The sequence below is a fragment of the Anas acuta genome, chromosome 2 (assembly GCF_963932015.1).
Source record: "Anas acuta chromosome 2, bAnaAcu1.1, whole genome shotgun sequence".
Lineage (NCBI taxonomy): Eukaryota > Metazoa > Chordata > Aves > Anseriformes > Anatidae > Anas > Anas acuta.
Genome location: NC_088980.1, coordinates 30,183,089 through 30,202,308, shown reverse-complemented (window position 1 = coordinate 30,202,308; position 19,220 = coordinate 30,183,089). Strand labels below are relative to the sequence as shown.

The 19,220-nt window shown below is 35.6% G+C and overlaps 1 protein-coding gene across 22 annotated transcripts in view; it reads left to right on the top strand.

The window, feature by feature from the left end:
* The window catches only part of DGKB (diacylglycerol kinase beta), a 375,368-nt gene that overhangs the window by 101,798 nt on the left and 254,350 nt on the right, over positions 1 to 19,220 (top strand). For 16 of the 22 annotated variants that reach the window (XM_068674063.1, XM_068674061.1, XM_068674059.1 and 13 more), the window contains 6 exons: positions 2,694 to 2,847; positions 5,331 to 5,366; positions 6,935 to 7,075; positions 10,948 to 10,997; positions 12,831 to 12,905; positions 13,479 to 13,598. In XM_068674063.1, the coding sequence (XP_068530164.1) occupies positions 2,694 to 2,847; positions 5,331 to 5,366; positions 6,935 to 7,075; positions 10,948 to 10,997; positions 12,831 to 12,905; positions 13,479 to 13,598 (576 nt within the window). Of the gene's footprint in view, positions 1 to 2,693; positions 2,848 to 5,330; positions 5,367 to 6,934; positions 7,076 to 9,895; positions 10,075 to 10,272; positions 10,355 to 10,947; positions 10,998 to 12,830; positions 12,906 to 13,478; positions 13,599 to 19,220 lie in introns of those variants that run through there. The other 6 variants (XM_068674068.1, XM_068674069.1, XM_068674070.1 and 3 more) reach the window with 3 other exon arrangements.

Genomic DNA, 19,220 nt, shown 5'->3' with positions numbered 1-19,220 from the left:
GTAATTTGTTTTTCTGTTTCTCTTTTCCACTTGGTTACTCCCCTTTATATGAAATGTAATGAAATAGCTAACAAACACATAATTGATGAGAAACTTAAAAAAAATAAAAAATAAAAAAAATCTCAGGTTGTTAAAGTCAGTTGATTCAGCGATTAATGTATTTGTTATGCTTGCAGAGTTAAAAATACATTTATATGCTATGAACTCGTGACCAGTTTACTTGGATGCCAATACATTGTGATTTTATTGATTACATACACTGAGGAGAATATTGTTTTGTTTTGTTTTGTTTTTTTTATGGTGGACAGTCGGCTGAATATGAACCAGCAGTGTGCTCAGGTGGCCAAGAAGGCCAACGGCATCCTGGCTTGTATCAGAAACACTGTGACCAGCAGGGCTAGGGAGGTGATCGTCCCCCTGTACTCGGCTCTGGTGAGGCCGCACCTCGAGTACTGTGTTCAGTTTTGGGCCCCTCGCTACAAGAAGGACATGGAGGTGCTTGAGCGGGTCCAAAGAAGGGCGACGAAGCTGGTGAGGGGCCTGGAGAGCAAGTCCTATGAGGAGCGGCTGAAGGAGCTGGGCTTGTTCAGCCTGGAGAAAAGGAGGCTCAGGGGTGACCTTATTGCTCTGTATAAGTACATTAAAGGAGGCTGTAGCGAGGTGGGGGTTGGCCTGTTCTCCCATGTGCCTGGTGACAGGACGAGGGGGAATGGGCTAAAGTTACGCCAGGGGAGTTTTAGGTTAGATGTTAGGAAGAATTTCTTTACTGAAAGGGTTGTTAGGCACTGGAACGGGCTGCCCAGGGAGGTGGTGGAGTCACCATCCCTGGAAGTCTTCAAAAGACATTTAGATGTAGAGCTTAGGGATGTGGTTTAGTGGGGACTGTTAGTGTTAGGTCAGAGGTTGGACTCGATGATCTTGAGGTCTCTTCCAACCTAGAAATTCTGTGATTCTGTGATTCTGTTTTGTTTTTGTTATTGAGAATAAAAAAGTTTATAGCATGACTGAAAGAATGTATGGTTTGCCAAATAGGAAGACAATGACTGAAACTCTATGATGATGAGAGAAAGGTAGTTTCTCTGTACCCAAGTTGATTATTTGCATTTTATACCCAGCGTAAGCCTTGTGGAGGTAATTTTTTCAGTCCCTGCTATTTTTGTGTTCAATCTGTAGGAGTTCTGTTGGTGTCACTCACTTTCTTTGTCACAGGTGTTCTGTTTTAGCTCAGCATAGATGCTCACTAAGTTTGCATTCCTAATAATAACGACTTGCACAAGATCAGTCAAAATTTTCAATCTGTGTTAGTCCCTATAATGGGAGTGATATATGTTTAAAATATTAGCCATTAGCAGTTAGGTATTGGCCTTAATGAGAAATGCCTTATTTGATGTGGACATAAAATTTCTGCATCTCATAAAAAATGGGGAGGGGAATGGGGAGAGAGAGAGAGAAAAATCATTGCTCCAAAGCATTAAAATAATTTTTACAATGACTTAAATATAATTTATACTATGACTCAGGTTCTGAAGGCACTGACGGCACTGAGGATTTAGTTTCCCTTTTCTTTTCCCTTGTATTTCCCTTCAAGCCTTCGTAGTCTTTTCCCTCCTAATGCTGCATTCGCTGGGCTGAACTAAAGGCGTTGAATTATTTTTCTCATGGATGAATGAGTCTTCCCCAAGCATGGGAAGTTTTCTCCAAGTTGATGTCTCCAAGTTGATGTCGTGGTGTAATGTGGCTTTCTCTGTTAACTATTAGAAAAGTTACTGTCCTGCTCAAGCTAGAAAGGCAGCAACACTATATAGTTTACAGATTAACGAGTGTTAAGCTGTTCTATTAAAATCACCTATGTAACTGAATAGTATCATTGATAAGTGTGCAGTTGTGTCAGTTATTTCAGAGATAAAAGTGAAATTGGCTTAAGATCTCTTGACACATTTCACATCTTCATTTTTAGTGGTTCTATATTAGCAGGGTAAAATGGGATCATAATGAATCTAAAATTCATTTTAATATTTAAAACAGGGAACACTGTCTTACCAGAGAGAAATCATAAATGAAGGTTCATTAATCAGGTCCTACCTTGATGCCAAAAAAATAAATTAAACTAAATTACAAATGCTTCAAACTGACAACTCTGCCCCCCTCCCCCCCAAGTTGTACAGTCTAAGCACTCATTTGAATGTTAGAACCTATTTAGATTATCAGTTCATCTTTGACAAATAGCAGAAAGAGTTGTTGCCACCGAGAAAAAACAGGTAGCCTTCAATTGCCTGAATTTGGCATTTAGAAATCCCCTGCTTATCGTCTGCTTAATTACGATAAAAGAGAAGTCTTAGCAGATACATCCCGATAGCTCCCTAGGTGCCTTTGTTTGCAGTTTTGCGTGTGCTTTTAAGCCATATTGTGATTAAGAAACAAGTCAGCACAGAACTTAGTTTTGCGGTCCTTATAGAAGTGTTCTGAGTTTATTCTGGATTATTTTATACCATACTCTGGGCTATTGAAACAATATTGTGCGTTTTCAAAGTAATAATTCAAAAATCAGTCACTCTCATAAGTATGCCAGGCTATACCTTCAGGAATCAGTATTTTCAAGGATAGTGTAAAGTTTTTACTAACAGTATTATCTGATGTGTTAATATGAAAGTTGTTGAAAAATGATCAATTCAATTACTTTTTTCCTCCTCTAGACAATTGATTTAGAGGGATTCAAACTGTTCATGAAGACTTTTCTGGAGGCAGAGCTACCTGATGATTTCATTGAGCATCTTTTTACATCATTTAGCAACAAAATCTCTCACTGCAGCCCCTTAATAAAAAACAAACCCCAGCTACTTTCTGGAGGTAAGTAATAAAATGTGAGAATTGCAAGTTCTGTGCTGCTGCTCTTCACCTTCTAATAGTCATAAATATGTAGAATTCTAAACTATTTGTACTTCTTCGTTCGGATATTTATGAAATTGCAGAAACTAAGTCATGAATAAGGAATATCGTGAAGAGAAACAGATATTAAATGGTTTTATCTTTTTAATTCACATTGATGATGCAGCTGAGACACCAAGTGGACAGTCTTTGTCATATTAATGCTAATCAGATTGCTATGGTTACATAGTATTACTGACTACTTTGCTGTACAAACACTTAGAAACATTCACAGCCTCATGCAGGATGCTTCTGCTAGTGCTCTACCTGGTTACTGCTGCTTCTCTTAACTTTTTTTTGCTGCTCTTAGTAATCTTAAATACTTACCAGCTAATAGTATTTTAAACGTCCTGTAATTGTTAGCAGTATTTGTTCTACACAATGTAAGACTGAAATTTTCACACTAAATAACATTGTTATTAAACAGCAGAGGACAACATGATAAAATATTTTCAGGCAAAATAGTGTTTAAAACCTTCCAACTTCTAAAATTTTTTTAAACTTTTAACAAAAATGTAGTGAAGAAATTTAAGATTTCTTCTTAAGATTTCTTCAAGACATTCTGTCTTGAAGTCTTAGGTTTGGAACTCTACAAATTTGGGAACTCTATCAAAACCCTTGCTAAAAGTAGAAGTTAGGCTAACTTAAAACTAAATTTCATCTTCTGAGCAGCTGGGCTAATCAAGCATTTAAAACATTTTACTGAATGGTTTCATGGGTTCTTAGTTGCCTGAATTCTTCATATGAAGATTAGGTGTCTTCAAATTTCTGTTCATCTAGAAGCTGTGAATTTGGTACAAGTGCTACTAGCTAAAATGTTATGTGCTGCAGATACCAAGCTCTAGATTTCCATAGTTGCTTCAGTGTGCAGTATTAATTATAGGCATTCAGGTATTGCCAATTGAATCTGGCCTTATCACTTTATTGTATTACATTGTGTGCATGATTTTTTTTTTTAATTATTTTTTTTTCTCCTAGCTAAACTTGCTTACCACATCAGGGGAATGGTTCTTCTTTTCATTTGGATTGAATACATCATATATCTTTATGCTTTCTAGTCAGAACTGCTGTGGACACATTTCCATACAAAAATACCTGCTGTGAAGACTGTATATTTCCAACTTCCCGTGCTTTTGTTATTTTGTTATTTTGGACTAGTTCCACATGTAGAGCAGTAGGCTTAGTAGGCAATTGTGTAATCAGTTGTTTGGAGGATTCAAAACCTTCTGTTGCTAATTACAGCTCAAATAATAACATAGGTTTGAGCAAGTCACACCAACAGTTCAGTTCTTTGACCATTAAGATACTTTGTCACAGAATCTCTAAGGACATGTCTGAATGCATTGTTATTGTACTGCAGGAGCTATCTCATATGTCAGACATTATCAGTATTGTAATTTTTCTGCTACACAGATTCTGCTGCCTATAATGTCTCAGGCACACAATTTCCACTGTCATTATTTTTAATCTTTCTGTGAAATATTCATTGTTTTCATCAATGAGAATCATCAGCTATAAACATACTGTACCAGCTGCCAATTTAACACTTTTCCTGGTAACTCCAATTGCAGCTGACATTTACTGGTGCATATTTATTATGCTGTGTTTTTACACATGTTGTTCTGAGCACTGTTATTGCAAAAAGTTTTCTTTTTGGTGTTGTGTTTTTGAGGCTTTAACACTTATATATAGAAATGATAACAGCTGTTTGTAGGTCATTGTCAGATTTGTTGCTAAATTCTGCCTGGTAGATGCCATGCTCAGCTTTCTTTGCTTTTGTTATAATTCTCTCTGATACATTTTGATTCTAATGTGTAGCTTAAAAAAAAAAAAAGTGAATTCTATTGTTATTGTTAAAACTGTATGCTAGGTTTGTTACTGTAGTAACTCCTAACGTTTTTCTCCTTCACTTATTTTGTACTTCATTTTCATCTTCAGTTTAGTCTTTAGTCTTACATATGCATTTATACCTGAAGGACTGTTTGAAAAATTGCTATATGCAAAGCATATATTATTGTTGTTGTTGTTATTATTATTATTAGTGCATGAAAACATGCTGTTCATATTGCAGTTCAGTTGCCTGAGTTTTAAACTAGATGCTACATCTATATAATATGGAGCAAAAGGAAAAAAAATAAGTAAACATCTGTACATTACCATGTACAAATAAAAAAAAAATAGAAACCATAATTTTAGAGTATCTAGTAAACTTAAAATGTTACCAGTGGTGAAAAAACTGACTATACTGGGAAAAAAAATTGTTAGAAAAATTTGATATTTTCCTGGAAAATTGAAAGGTATACAAGAGCTAGAGAAGCAGGGTTCATAAATCTATCTGGTATGTGAACATTCTTTACTTAGTGTCTCTCAGTCTACTCATGTCTGTTTATAAATTGTATTTTCAGTTAAGGTATCTGAAGAACGATGGAAACAAATGCCAGGTAGGCAGCAGAACTGTAAATCAGTATTGCTTCCACCCCTCTCTCCCACCTCTTGATTATGAACTAATACTTTGACATGTACCTTGCAGCTGATGATAAGCTAAAAGTTGCTTTAAAATTTGTATGCCATTTTCATTTAGATTTCATTGAAATGCAAGACTTTTCTTTTTTTTTTCTCAAGATGAGTGGGTCCCAGCTTTATAATAACTTTTATTCTGTGCATAGGATTCAAATAAGAATAGAACGTGAACTATCTGTGTAAACTGTGTGATTAAAGCTAGCATCGTAATTGATGAATGTTTTATACTGTCTTAATTTTAAGTGCACTTACTGACATACAAGCTCCTCTAGTAGAACGTTGCCATATTAAATCTCTTTAGTTATTTAAATATTTACTTTGAGTCTTTATTATCTTCCTGCTGTCATGGACATGAACTTGAAGATTTTTTTTCTGCATGCCAGTTTGCACTTATATAATGAAAAATATCTTAGCATACATACCTCAGTAGACCTTTCAAAATGTCTAGATTGTAAATACTTTCCAGATGAAAATAGAAAAAAAAAAAGAAAATTAATTCAATTTCCATCATCTACAGTAATTAATTTGTCCAAGACAAATGCTTGAGAGAAATTATGTATGCAGGCCATGTACAGGTTATATACATAACACTGTTCTGAATTAATGATGAAAAATATTTAAGAAACAGTTGATCCCTTTGTAAAGATTTGTCTTTAGAATCACTAAGGTCTATGGAAAATGTGACAGACTTGTAAAGAAAATTTCATTATTTGCAATGAAAAAAACTTTCTTTAATGAAAACTTTCTTTATGTAGTCCTGTTTTTCCTCTATTTTTCTGTATTTATTATTAGTTCTGCAGATTCTAGCAATATCCTCAGGACCAATCATGTTAATGCTCTCTTTAAACAAAAGTATTGACAACGTTGAAACTTGTATTCCAGTTGGTAAACTGGAACTGTTCTTGATCACATTTGAATGATTATTATGACTATTATTTAAATTCTGTGTTTGTTTTCATAATATTCTGTGATCAAGTCTTCAACATTGTAAATTTAAGTTGCTCTGGCACACAACTAACTTTTTGGGGGGAAGATTACACTTTGTCACTAAAACATCTTTATCTGGTAACAATCTGTAAGTTAAATGAAACTTCTACAAACACAAGGAATGGGATGCAGAATTGGGCAGGTATTGTTTTAATACTTAAATTAACATATAATACAGTAGAAAAAATATTTACCAAAATTATTTTGTAGTCAAGTGATCTCAGATCAACACAAGTGTAAAAACAGTGATGCCATTCCCTTAGTTGATTTATTTTTATAATAGCTGGCTTTGTGTAGTATTTTGAAAAATAAACCTCACTATCATTTTAGTTCTGCCTTTGCTGGATAAACTATGAATGTGAATCGTTTAAACTTCACATTTTGATTTAAATTAAGAAATAATCTGAGTCTCAAATAAGATAAGGTTGCATGTACATGTACATACAAGTTCTGCTTTGTTTACATCATATATGAAAAGTAACAGTCTGTATTTAATTTCCAGGTCTGAGACTTAACAAAGGTACCTCGACATCCCGGCCTCCTACTCCTGCCAACTTAAATTTACCAGATGTGATCCAGCTGAAAGATATTGTTTGTTATTTGTCACTGCTAGAAAGAGGAAGACCTGAAGACAAGCTAGAATGTATGTTCTTCCTCTCTTCTTTTTTATATATTTATTTATTTTCTTGTAAAGAAAGAAAGCAATCAAAATTCTGATTTTAATTTTTATGAGTTTAAGACTTAGTTTTAAATAGCTTCCTTATAAAAATACAGTTCTAGGGGACCATTATTGCAGAAATGAGCTTCTGTTCTTGCTAAGAGTATTAATTTGAGATTCTAACCAAATTCTTTATAGCACCCATGAAGATAAAACAATCCACAGTTAAAATAATCCTTTCAAATATTTCTTTCTATTCTATTGTCTGTTTACTCTAGCATCAGAGCTGTCAAAAACAAATGAAATACACTAAGAATGCTTAGAGGGCTTTAAAAGTCATGAATAATATGTAGAAAATGAGCTAATTCAGACAAAGAATAGTTTCTTATACGTACCATGGGATCCATAATTAGTGAATACATACAAGAAAGTAAAATATATCTAAGTCTGCATCACTGTTGGGAATGAATGTTTGATTCTGAAAGTTGGAAATAGCTTGACTGCTTAACTAGGGACCTGATTCATTAATGCAAAACACCTCCACCTATTCAAAACCACCTGCTTAGAAAGTAAGAGTTTGATTTGCAAATCAGAGAAAAGAACAAAAAACAACTACATGTTTTTGCATTATAGATTTTTAGAAGCCAGTTTTCTGGATAGATAAATAATTAATCAATCCAATCATATTAGTCCTTCCTGAGACCAAATGTACTTTTATATACAAAACTGGTCTGTCTGTTAAAACTGTGGGATCAGACTCTGATACTGTAGAGAGACAGTATTAAGTATAATAGAAAATGCAAACAGTAGGCTCTGAGGCTCTGTCTGCTGGAATGAGAAATTCATTACAGGGTTACATAACCACGTTTTTGAAGTATCATGATGTTCTGTTACCTGTGGTTAGCTCACGATGACAACTTAGTACTGTGAGGTCACTGACACCTTTGACTCAGCAGAAATTGCAAGGAGCCAGTCCTGAACTTGATAATAGAAGTTTGGTATCATATTGCTAGAATATTTGAATATATGTACCAGTTTGCATTTAAAACACAAATTACAAGATTCTAGGGCTGAATTCAACTAACAGTAGTAACTGTTTCTTGGTAGCAAGCTGTGCAAGACCTATCAGAGCTCTAAAGAGGTCTTTGTGCACAGTATTACATGAAATGGAGAGCAGTTGCCTCCCCTGGTGCCAGGAACTGGTACAATGAGAAGAGGGGGAGAGAACTGAGAGTCTAGGGTAGGGGATGTGCCATGGATTTCCCCCAATAGGAACTGCACAGGCAAAAGGCTGTGAATGGTCTGTATGATTTAGGAGCTAGAGTCTGGTCAAATAAATGTATTGTATTTACAGATTAAATATATTCAAGATTGTATGGATTTACTACGTGCTATTAAGAATATGGTTATTACATAAGTTGATTTTCTACTTTGTCATCCAGAGTTGAAACATACCATGTATTATAACTTCTTAGTGCATAAATTTTGGATTATAATGCAGAATATGTATGCAGAATTCCCTATTGATTTTTTGCTGAATGTTCCTTATAAATTAATGGTATAATTTGACACTTTATCTTAAATAATTTTATAGTACTAGGCCCTGTGGCTGCAAAGTAAAATATAAATCAGTATGCTAACATTAATACTAATCTCAAATCATTAATTTTTCTGTTGACAAAAAATGGAAAGCCTCTGAGTCTTACCTGAGTGTTTGGAACCTAGATGCAGGGCAAGCAAGAACACAGAAGTGGTGCTTTCAAATAAAATCGGATACAAACTAGATGACTCTTTAGAATAAAGTGCACCACAAGAAAACTGTGTTTAGACTTTGAATGTATATCATCTATAGATTTTAATAGATTTACCAGTATTTCAGCAGATATTTGCAGTGTATTCCTGGAGGTTTTCAGTACTATGAATCCCACCTGTTTACACAGCCAACATATCTATTCTTAAACTATGGATAGCTTGAATATATCCCAAACCTCCATAACAGAGAAACATCGGAAGAATTAAAGTTCTTTTTTTAAGGTCATATAGCAGATAGATCAAGGTGTATATATATTGTTAAGTACCTCCGTGATCTATGGCTCAACCTTCAAACTTGATCCATAGAAAGATTTGGAAGGGTGTTGCCAGCGTGTCAAGGGAGGTGATCCTGCCCCTCTACTCAGCCCTGGTGAGGCCACACCTGGAGTATTGTGTCCAGTTCTGGGCTTCACAGTACATGAGGGACATGGAGCTAATGGAGCTGATCCAGAGGAGGGCTACAAAGATGATTAAAGGACTGGAGCACCTGTCATATGAGGACAGGCTGAGAGAACTGGGCCTGTTTAACCTGGAAAAGAGAAAACTGAGAGGAGACCTCATCAATCTGTACAAATATCTTAAGGGAGGGTGTCAAGAGGATGGAGCCAGTCTCTTTTCAGTTGTGCCCAGTGACAGGTGGGCACAAACCAAAGGGCAGGAAGTTCCAGCTGAATATGAGGGGGTACCTCTTTAATGTGAGGATGACAAAGCACTGGCACAGGCTGCCCAGAGAGGCTGTGGAGTCTCCTTCTCTGGAGATATTCAAAACCCACCTGGATACCATCCCACACAATGTACTCTGGGTGATCCTGCTCAGCAATGGGGTTTGACTAGATGATCTTCAGAGATCCCTTCCAACCTCAACTGTTCTGTGATTCTCTGAGGGGATCCATTGTGGTGTTATTGTTCACAGCTGAACAGCCCAGGTGTTAGGTTTCCTGAGACATCTAATAAGATGGTTTGTAAAGTAGATTGCTTGGGTTTTGCTATGAGTTGAGGCATTAAAGTGTCCCGAAACCACCCTTTTAAGGTGGTTTCCGCTCTCTTCTTCCTTCTTAGAAAGTAGATCTTCTAGGGGGAAAAAGAAATTAGCACTTCTGAAGGACTTTTGATGGGAATGGGGAATTTAGAGCTCTGCCAAAGTATGTCCCAGACAGTAGGGACAGAGTGAGGTATGCCTAGGCTTCTGGCCTTCATCTTAAGGCTTTTGAAAATATTTCTACCAAATGTTCAAATTGCTTTGCTTTGCAATCTAATGCTGTATATGATCAACTGAATAAACTGCTTTGAAATGTTTTGATATTAGTGGATATACCCACTCTTGTGGCTGGAATCAAGTAATGATAGAAACTTGAAGGTATATATTCTTTCTGTATGTCACCAAAATGCAGCTATTCTTGTCTGGGCAGCTCTCCAGCATATTGGAAAGATATTTTCAAGTTGATAGAGCAGGTAGGATTCATATTGACAGTCTGTGAGGAGTGTTTATTGTTGGATTTGACTGAATAGATACTTCAGATAATGTTCTATTTCATTTAGCATATGTCAAAAAACATTTCTAAAGCAGTATTAAGTAGTGATAACTGCAACCAAGAGAATGGAATAGCATTGTAACTTAAGCATGTTTATCAACATTTGCTTGACCAATTGTGTGTTTTCTTGTGTTGGGTGACATAAGAGAGAAGGGCCTTTTGGTGGTACTTCCCCAGAAATACAGATCATCTCTGGGAGGAACCAGAATCACGTTCATCTGGGAGGAACCAGAATCACGTTCACAGATCAGATTAACAAATGGAGGGATTATGTAGACAATCTGTAAATGTACTCTCCTGCTAATATGTCTTATTGGAGGCACTGTGGCTGGGGAGTCACTGAGTGAACCTCATACAGTACAAAATGTTTGGTGGATCTACACTTACTATGTTCACTAAGGAAAATGTTAATGCTTGTCCTGTGAAACTCAGTTTGTCCTTTTTTTTTAAGGAAATAATGTTGTTATATTTTCTAATCGAGTTTCCTTCTCTTTTCTTTTTATTTCCTTTTAGTTATGTTTCGATTATATGATACAGATGGAAATGGATACCTGGATAGTTCGGTAATTTTATTTATTTTGATGTGTTATAAGACTATGCCATAATGATATAGCTATAGAAGACTACATGAATCCTGAATTAATGGAAGCACTACAAATTTTAGTGAATAGAAAATAGAAATTGCCCATTTTGAAACCAACTTTCAAGTTAGGTTTTCCATAAAGCTGCTGTTTCTACACTGTATAATTTTGCAAATGCCGGCACTGTTATTGTATAGTCCTGTCGTATATTTTTCTGATTTTTAGTCATATTACTGTAGGGACACGTTAATATAGTTCCTAAAACTATATGGGATGGTATGTATGTATGTTTCTGGTAGATTTATATGAAAGTAACATTTGCAAAGATTTCATTAAAAAGGGAAAGTGCATGTTACACACTGGGTGTAAGCAGAGAGATGCCAGAACTTCCATGTTATTTTAACTAAGGAATGATAATAAAGTTTAAATATGGAGAAGTAGCCCAACCAAATGTTGTAAGAAAAATCAGAGGTATAGTAATCAGAAAGAGTTTTAAAAAATGAAACTTTTTTTTTTTTTTTTTTTCTTGCAGAGCATAAAAGTAAACTAATGGAAATAAATATTGTGTTGTACTGGCAGCTTTTATTTATTTTTCATCTCTGTCTCCACAAAGTAAGACAGCAGAGAGGAAACTGATTAAAAAAAAAAAAAAAAAAAAAGTGGTGATTTCCACAAGGGATAAAGGAATAGGGAAGCTAAGATACCTAGAGGTATAATGTAAACACTGTATTATATTGCTAGGCAATAGAAAATATCAGGCAATACAAAATGTTAATAACTAGTGAATAATAACTGCAATATGAGAATATACATTCTAGATAAGTATGTTTACAAACCACACTATATATATGAATATGGAAAAGTCCTAGTGATACATGAATAAGGGAAATTACAACTCTCTAAGGTTAAAGAAAAAAATTCCAAGCCTGAGTTTTGGGTGGTCTGGCTATCTTCCTTGTGTACGATGTTCAGTACTTCTGAAAATCGGGTCATAAATATAATAGTATGTATACTGTATATCACCTTGTACTCCTTTTGAGATTAAAAGTGAAAATAATCATGTGTCTACATAGTTTTAATTTAATTTAGCCTGAAGACTGACCTACAGTTGATTCTTATAGTTATATGAGGTTGTGTAACATTTCTTGTTTTTTTCTTAACAGTTGGAGAATATATGACATTTCTTATAGAGATCTCTGGTTAAAATCAAACAGATTATGAGATTATACGTGTACGTTTATGTCTAGAATAATATTAATGTAGCACTTCTACCTGACAAATTCCTCAGCTGACTGAATATAAGGGGAAATCTTTGAATTTTAAATCTTAACAGCTCAAACTTATGAGTTTTGATTACTTATATTAATGAAGTTAAAATCAGAGTACTCCAGAAAATAACACTGACAAAAAATTAAGGCCAGTTTATTTAGAACAAACGTTTTTCATCTCACTTTCTGTCACATAAGGACTATAGATTATTCCTACCAAGGAAGCATGCCAGCTAGGAGCCCCCAAACCTCTCTTCTCATGTATTAGAGTTTCTTTTGTAAGGGTAAATACATTTATGTAAATGAAATACATTTGCTATTAAAAATAATTTTAATTAATTTCTTGTTCTGTTCAGTGGGTCTCTGATTTTAAGTTTCACACAGTGCATTGATTAGCAATTAGTGATTAGAAATTATTTTTTTCTGTATATTTTGGTGTTCATAAAAATAGTCACCATATGCAATAGGTTTGAATTATGAGTTGTTTGCCATAAAATTTGCCATTTAAATATTGCATTAAATAGAATTATTTTTCTTTCATCTATAGGAGTTGGAAAATATCATTGCTCAAATGATGCATGTTGCAGAATACCTTGAATGGGATATTACTGAACTGAGTCCAGTAAGCATCCATTTTATCTTTTTTTTTTTTTTTATGGTGGTGTTAGAGACAGCTTTTATTTATTTCATGATAAAGTGATGCCAACGTGAGTTCCTAGATATTAGCAAGATAGAAGTATTAATAGTTTGTGCTCCACCATGACACTGTAAATTAACACTTTTTTCAAAGTCTTTTTTTTTTTTTTTTCCTGTTAAAGCTGTTCTGTAAAGTGTTCTTTGGAAAAGTTTGAAGGCTTTTCTTCAGTGCACGTAGTAATTAATATTTGTAACAACTCATTTACCCCTGAAAATTTCTTGACAAGAACTGTCTCTTACTAGTATTGTACATAGTAAGTACACAAAGGGGCACTCTGTTTTGGGAAATGTAGGTGCTAATTAGTAATATTAGGAGCTAGTGAAATATAAATATGAATATTGCATTTCATTTTCTGACCTGGCGGCACTCATTTTAGTACAGGTACAATACAAGTAATATTTTCAATTTTGCATATGGATGAGAGACCATAGATCTCTACACAACTGGTTATATGGTTAAGAATATAGAACTTATGAGACTTTTTATTAAACTGTGTAGATTCTTCATGAAATGATGGAGGAAATTGACTATGATCATGATGGCACTGTTTCTCTAGAAGAGTGGATCCAAGGAGGAATGACAACAATCCCGCTCTTGGTCCTTCTTGGGTTAGAGAATGTAAGTACTAACATAAGAGTGTCAAGTTTCTGCTTGCATGTCAGCTGTACTCTTAAGGTTTGTTTCTCTATAACCTGTATAGTGAATATTTTTTCATGTCTTTTACTATGGCTGAATGATGTGTGAAGAACAGAAGTGTGTCTTCAAAGTCAGAGCTACATTAACACCAAATGAGCCAGCTCTGGAGCTGGAAGTTGTAAAAAGCTCATTAGTTTATCTTGTTGACAGCATATTATTAATTACTTGCTACGGTAGTGTCTTTTAAAAATGTTTTACTACCCATGTGTATGTTACAGCTGGCTTGTGTTTAGGCAACTTGGTATGGTGCTGTGGTGTGTAGCCTAACCATAGTGAATCATGAAACAGTCTAGGTTGGAAGAAAGTTTGGAGATCATCTGGTCCAGCATCCTATTGAAAGCAGGTTCTTGGATTTTTTTTATCCAGGCAGGACTCTTTCAAGCCCAATCTTAAATCCACTGAGATGGATTCCACCAGTTCTGTAGGCAGTTTCTCTTAGTGTTTAGCTGTTTTCATGGGAAATAGTTTTTTTCTTTCATGCCCAGACAGAATTTTTCCTGCAGCAACTCTTGCCTTCAGGCTTTTGTCCTGTCATGAAACATCACTGTGAATACAGTTCTTCCATCTCTATAACTACCTTAATAAACTATATTAAGTAGCAATATTGAAGAGAACACTTAGACCGAAGGATGGAGTATTATGAAAAAAGTGTGTAGAGTCTGTATGTTTTCAACTTCACATTAAAGATAAGGCAGATATAATATGATCAATGTTGTTTCCGTTCAAAACAGCTCTTTTAACTCTGGCATGTTGCCAGTGCCACCTGCTGTCCTGTATTTTAGCTAATTTTGAGCACGTGTATCTTAGCATCTGTTTCAAGTGCTTTTTTGTTATATAACTTTTTTTCTGAAGTCCAGATGCTGAGGTGAAATCATAAATAATATTTACCTTTCCCCACCTAACTGCTATGTCCTGAACTAAATCTGGACTGTTGTAGTCACTCCATGTTATCTTAATCTCACAAAGAATGTTCAGACTTTCCAAATTTAAGTATGTAACACAAACATGCATTTAGCAGGAGATTTAAAATTCTTGCAAAATATCAATAACCAAAACTTTATCTCTCATAAAGTTTTATTTTACCGAATTACCACTTACGTACCTGAATTGAGGATAACTTAAAGTACATTCGGATCACTGTAAGTACTAATTCCCTAATTCCATATATGCAGGGCTAAGTGAAAATATATATGTATATATGTATTACTTTCCTATATTACTATATACTATAATAAATATATTTATTAGTTCCCTATCATCAAACAACAAATCTTTGTTAGATTGTATTTCATTACTTCCACATATTTACTTTAAGCAAAAGGCAGCATACTCTGTCAAGAAATTAGTAAAGGACATAACTGATGGTCATTTTCAAATTTTTGACAAGTGTTGTTATTCTGGGAACATTTTGCCGTATCTTAAACAGCACCTGGGAATGGTACTCTTTAATATCTTTATCAATGACATAAACAGTGGGATCGAGTACATGCTCATCAAGGTTGCAGATGACACCAAGCTGAGTGGTGCAGTTGATACAACAGAAGGAAGGGAAGCCATCCAAAGGGACCTGGACAAGCTTGAGAAGTAGGCCTACATGAACCTAATGAGGTTCCACAAGTCAAAGTGCAAGGTGCTGCACCTGGGTTGGGGCAATCCCAGATGGGAGTACTGACTTGGGAGAATAACTTACGGAGAGCAGCCCTGCAGAGAAGTACCCCAGGATTCTCGTGGATGAAAACCTTGACAAGAGCCAGCAGTGTGCTTGCAACCTGGAAGACCAACTGCATCCTGGACTGCATCAACAGAGGGATTGCTAGTAGGTCAAGAGAGGGGATTGTGCCTCTCTACTCTGCCCTCATGAGGCCTCAATTGGAGTGCTGTGTCCAGGTCTGGGGACACCACCATGAGAAGGATGTGGATCTGTTAGAATGGGTCCAGAGAACCACAAAGATGATCAGAGGGCTGGAGGGTCTTTCCTATGAAGACAGGCTTAGACAGCTGGAGTTGTTCAGCCTGAAGAAGAGAAGGCTCTGGGGAAACCTGATTGCAGCCTTTCAGTACTTAAAGGGGGCTTATAAAAAGATGGAAAGTGACTTAGTTGCACTGACAGACAGTGGTAGACCAAGAGGGAATTATTTTAAGTTAAAAGAGGCAAGATTTAGGAAAAATTCTTCACTCAGATGTAGTGAGGAACTAGAACAGATTGCCCAGCAAAGGTGTGGATTCCCCATCCCAGGAGGGGTTCAACACCAGGCTGGATGAGGCCTTGGGCAATCTGATCTAGTGGGTGACATCCCTACCCATGACACAGAGGTTGGAACAAGATGATCTTTAACGGCACTTCCAACCCATGCCATTCTAAGAATATTACTAAACTGCTTTTCTAAGTGATGTGTTCTTGCTAATTACTCCTCCTGACTGATAAATACACTTTTCAGAAGTTTCACATTGCATACTAGTGACTGTTAGGTCATTTGTTCTACTCCTCCTCAATTGAAACCTGCAAAAATTCTGACCTTTTTACATGTATTTCATTTTCCGTTAATCTAAGCACATAAAAACTGTCAGTGAAGTTTAAGAGATATCCCGTTTGCTATCCTACCCTTATTCAAAATAATTCATAATTTTGTCACAAAAAAAAAAAAAAAAAAAAAAAACATTTAATGACAATTTGTTTATCAGGTGTTTTATTAGCCACAAACTGTTTTCTGCTCTTCGCTAGGAGAGCACACTTGTGCAATATTATTCCACTCTGTCCTGATAAAAGCACCTAATTTGTGTTAAAAAGTGAGAAACTGACATGCCAGATATTTTGGTCTCATCTTTTGAGATGAATCATTAAAAATGGATCATTACTGTCACCTCTGTCAGAGATAGCACAGAAGGTAGCTATGAACTGTAAGTTTGCAAGTGTTTAAAAATCCTTAGCCTTAGGAATGGAAACTATTTTATTACCTCTTCATTGGCCACTAGATGTCACAGTTGCACTGTAGCTGGTACTGTACAGTTGCTGAAAAGCTGCCGTAAATTGAGAGGGAAATTGAACAGTATTGCTTCATAACGTTCATAAATTGTCATCAATAATCTGAAGCCAGACTACTATGCCTTTCTTTTAAGTCACTGGTTGTAACTTTCAAGTTATTTAATCTCCTCTCTTGAAGCAAATATACTCTGAAAACTTATAAATTTGAGTATCAAGGTGAATCTCAATGAGACAAAGACATTTCTGTAGAAGTGTGACAACGCTTCTATTAGGTCAGAAGGAAATGCTCTTACAGTTTTACTTTGGATCCTCAAGCAGCAAATGTTATGCTATTATACTCAGAATTTAAAAAGTTAGTGTTGTTTTTTTTTTTTTTTTTTTTTTTTTTCAAAAAATATTTTTAAATCTTTTTCCTTTTTTTTTTTTTGTTTGTTTAAATGTGGAACAGAATACTTGAATGTGAATCCACGCATGGGGAATAATTATATTATATTGTATTGTATTGTATTAATCTTTGGCTTACTTTTTGAGATCTGAGTATGTGAAATTGGAATCAAACCAGAGACTTTAAAACGTTTGCAAGAAGTTTGGTGTGGAGTCTGTTGCATCAGGAGGAGTCCCTCTCAGGCTGAACTCTGAAATGACTGTTTAATACCTAGGCCGTTTAGTAGACTTATATTTCTTTTATACAGAGAAGAATAAGGGTGATTTGGCTTCCCTTTTCCTTCATTTTATTTCTTTTGAGATATTTTGGCAATTCCTACCTGAAGTGTAGCAGCTGGATTTTTTCAATGGCTCAAGTGCAGATGAGCCATATGCTGTTTCTACAAGTACAGAGGGCGAAACTAAGGCCTTGCTGGAAGCTGTAGCTTATGCTCTTTGTCAGCTCTGCAGTAGATCCATTCCAAGTATGAGAGCTATTTTACCAATATCATTTCACATCATAGCCAGCAGAGGGGGTAACACTAATGTTTTGTGAAACTTCATACCAGGAGCTGCAAAGTGCATTTTTTTTTTATTTTTTTTTTTCAGTGCCATCTACTTTTATGCTGCACTCACTCCCACTTCTTTGCAGAAGGTTTGCAAGTACCATTCCTTACTATAGCTTTGCCTTTCCTTTTGACTGTACACTTGTAAAAGCCCATGAGAAAACAGGAATAACCCTAACCTGATCTGGGTGTAAGGTGTAAGATATATGGCATTTCATAAAGAGAGAGAAATTTACCGTTACTTAAAATATAATTACTACAGCATTTCTGTCTCTGCAGATGACAGGTGACTACTAATTTAGGGACAGAGAAACATGGTGGTGTGGCTAATTATGAAGCTTATTCCAACAAATGAATTTCCCCTCCTGTGCTTCCTTTTCTGTTCCTTGCTGTCATTTCCTGATGTGCATATTAATACCAAAGCATTTCTGGGTGATGAGGATAATATGCCAGTCAGATGAAGATTGGGGAGGTATTTTTTTGTCTGTTCTTCAAATTTTTCAATACCCACCGCACCCACCTTCAAGCACGTGCACGCACCCTCCTACCCCCCAGTTTCCTGGAAGTGAGGAGCCCTCCCAATGGCCATGCTTCTTGAATCGGGTTAATCCTTTTCCTGTTGAAACAGAATTAAAAACACCTGTCTCCAAACCCAAACAAACAAAACAAAATCTGACATGAATTCTTTGCTGACAGTCCAGCAAAGAAATACGAGCTTAACTGCCTTTATATTAAAATGAGGTGCTCTGGCACTTCTCTCCTTCCCAGTAATCGAGCAATACCCAAAGATCAGTCACAAAAACGTCTTCAGGTCATGGACGTAGTTTTAAAAGACATGAAAACAAAATAACAATAGGCCACAAAAGAACAACTTAGCATACTCCCTAAAATCCTTCATTCTTGGTTGCTTGTTACTGACACTCTTCACAGAAACAACTGAGCATGCTGATATTCAGGCATTATGGCTATTCTTGTATGAGGACATACTTGCTAGGACAAAAACTTGCATTTTTATCTCTTTATTTATTTATTCATTTTTAACTTTCAGAATGTATGTTTTTGTGTTTGAAACCTCTCTTTGGTTTCTTTTATTTACAAATATCTAAGAAGCTGTAGTAAGTTAACATTAGACCAGACTAGGGATGTGTAGCTAAATTGTGACTGTATGAAAGTTTCCACTAATTCTAAGGCTGTCTCTGTCTTGGTTGATTTGCTTTTTAAGGTCAGGTCCTTCTGGCAATAAAATCCACGAAGGGTCAGGAGCATAAGTTAAGAGAACCATTGTTAACAAAATAAATGTTACTCTTGTCATTATGTGCTAAAGTCTATGTGTGGCATATGGAGGCTTCATTTTCAGTGATGTATAATGAAGTGAGGAAGAGATTTTTACTGTACCTGCCCTGCTTTGAGATTTTCTTAATGACTATTAGTTTTTAAACTCTTTCTCAGGATATGGAAGCAAAATGACTGAATGCCAGTAAATGCACCAGTATGTCAGAATTGTGGATTTTATTCATACTTAAAGACTTGCATTGAGGGAGCTTTGTTTCATATTGTCGTCTTTTTTTTTCT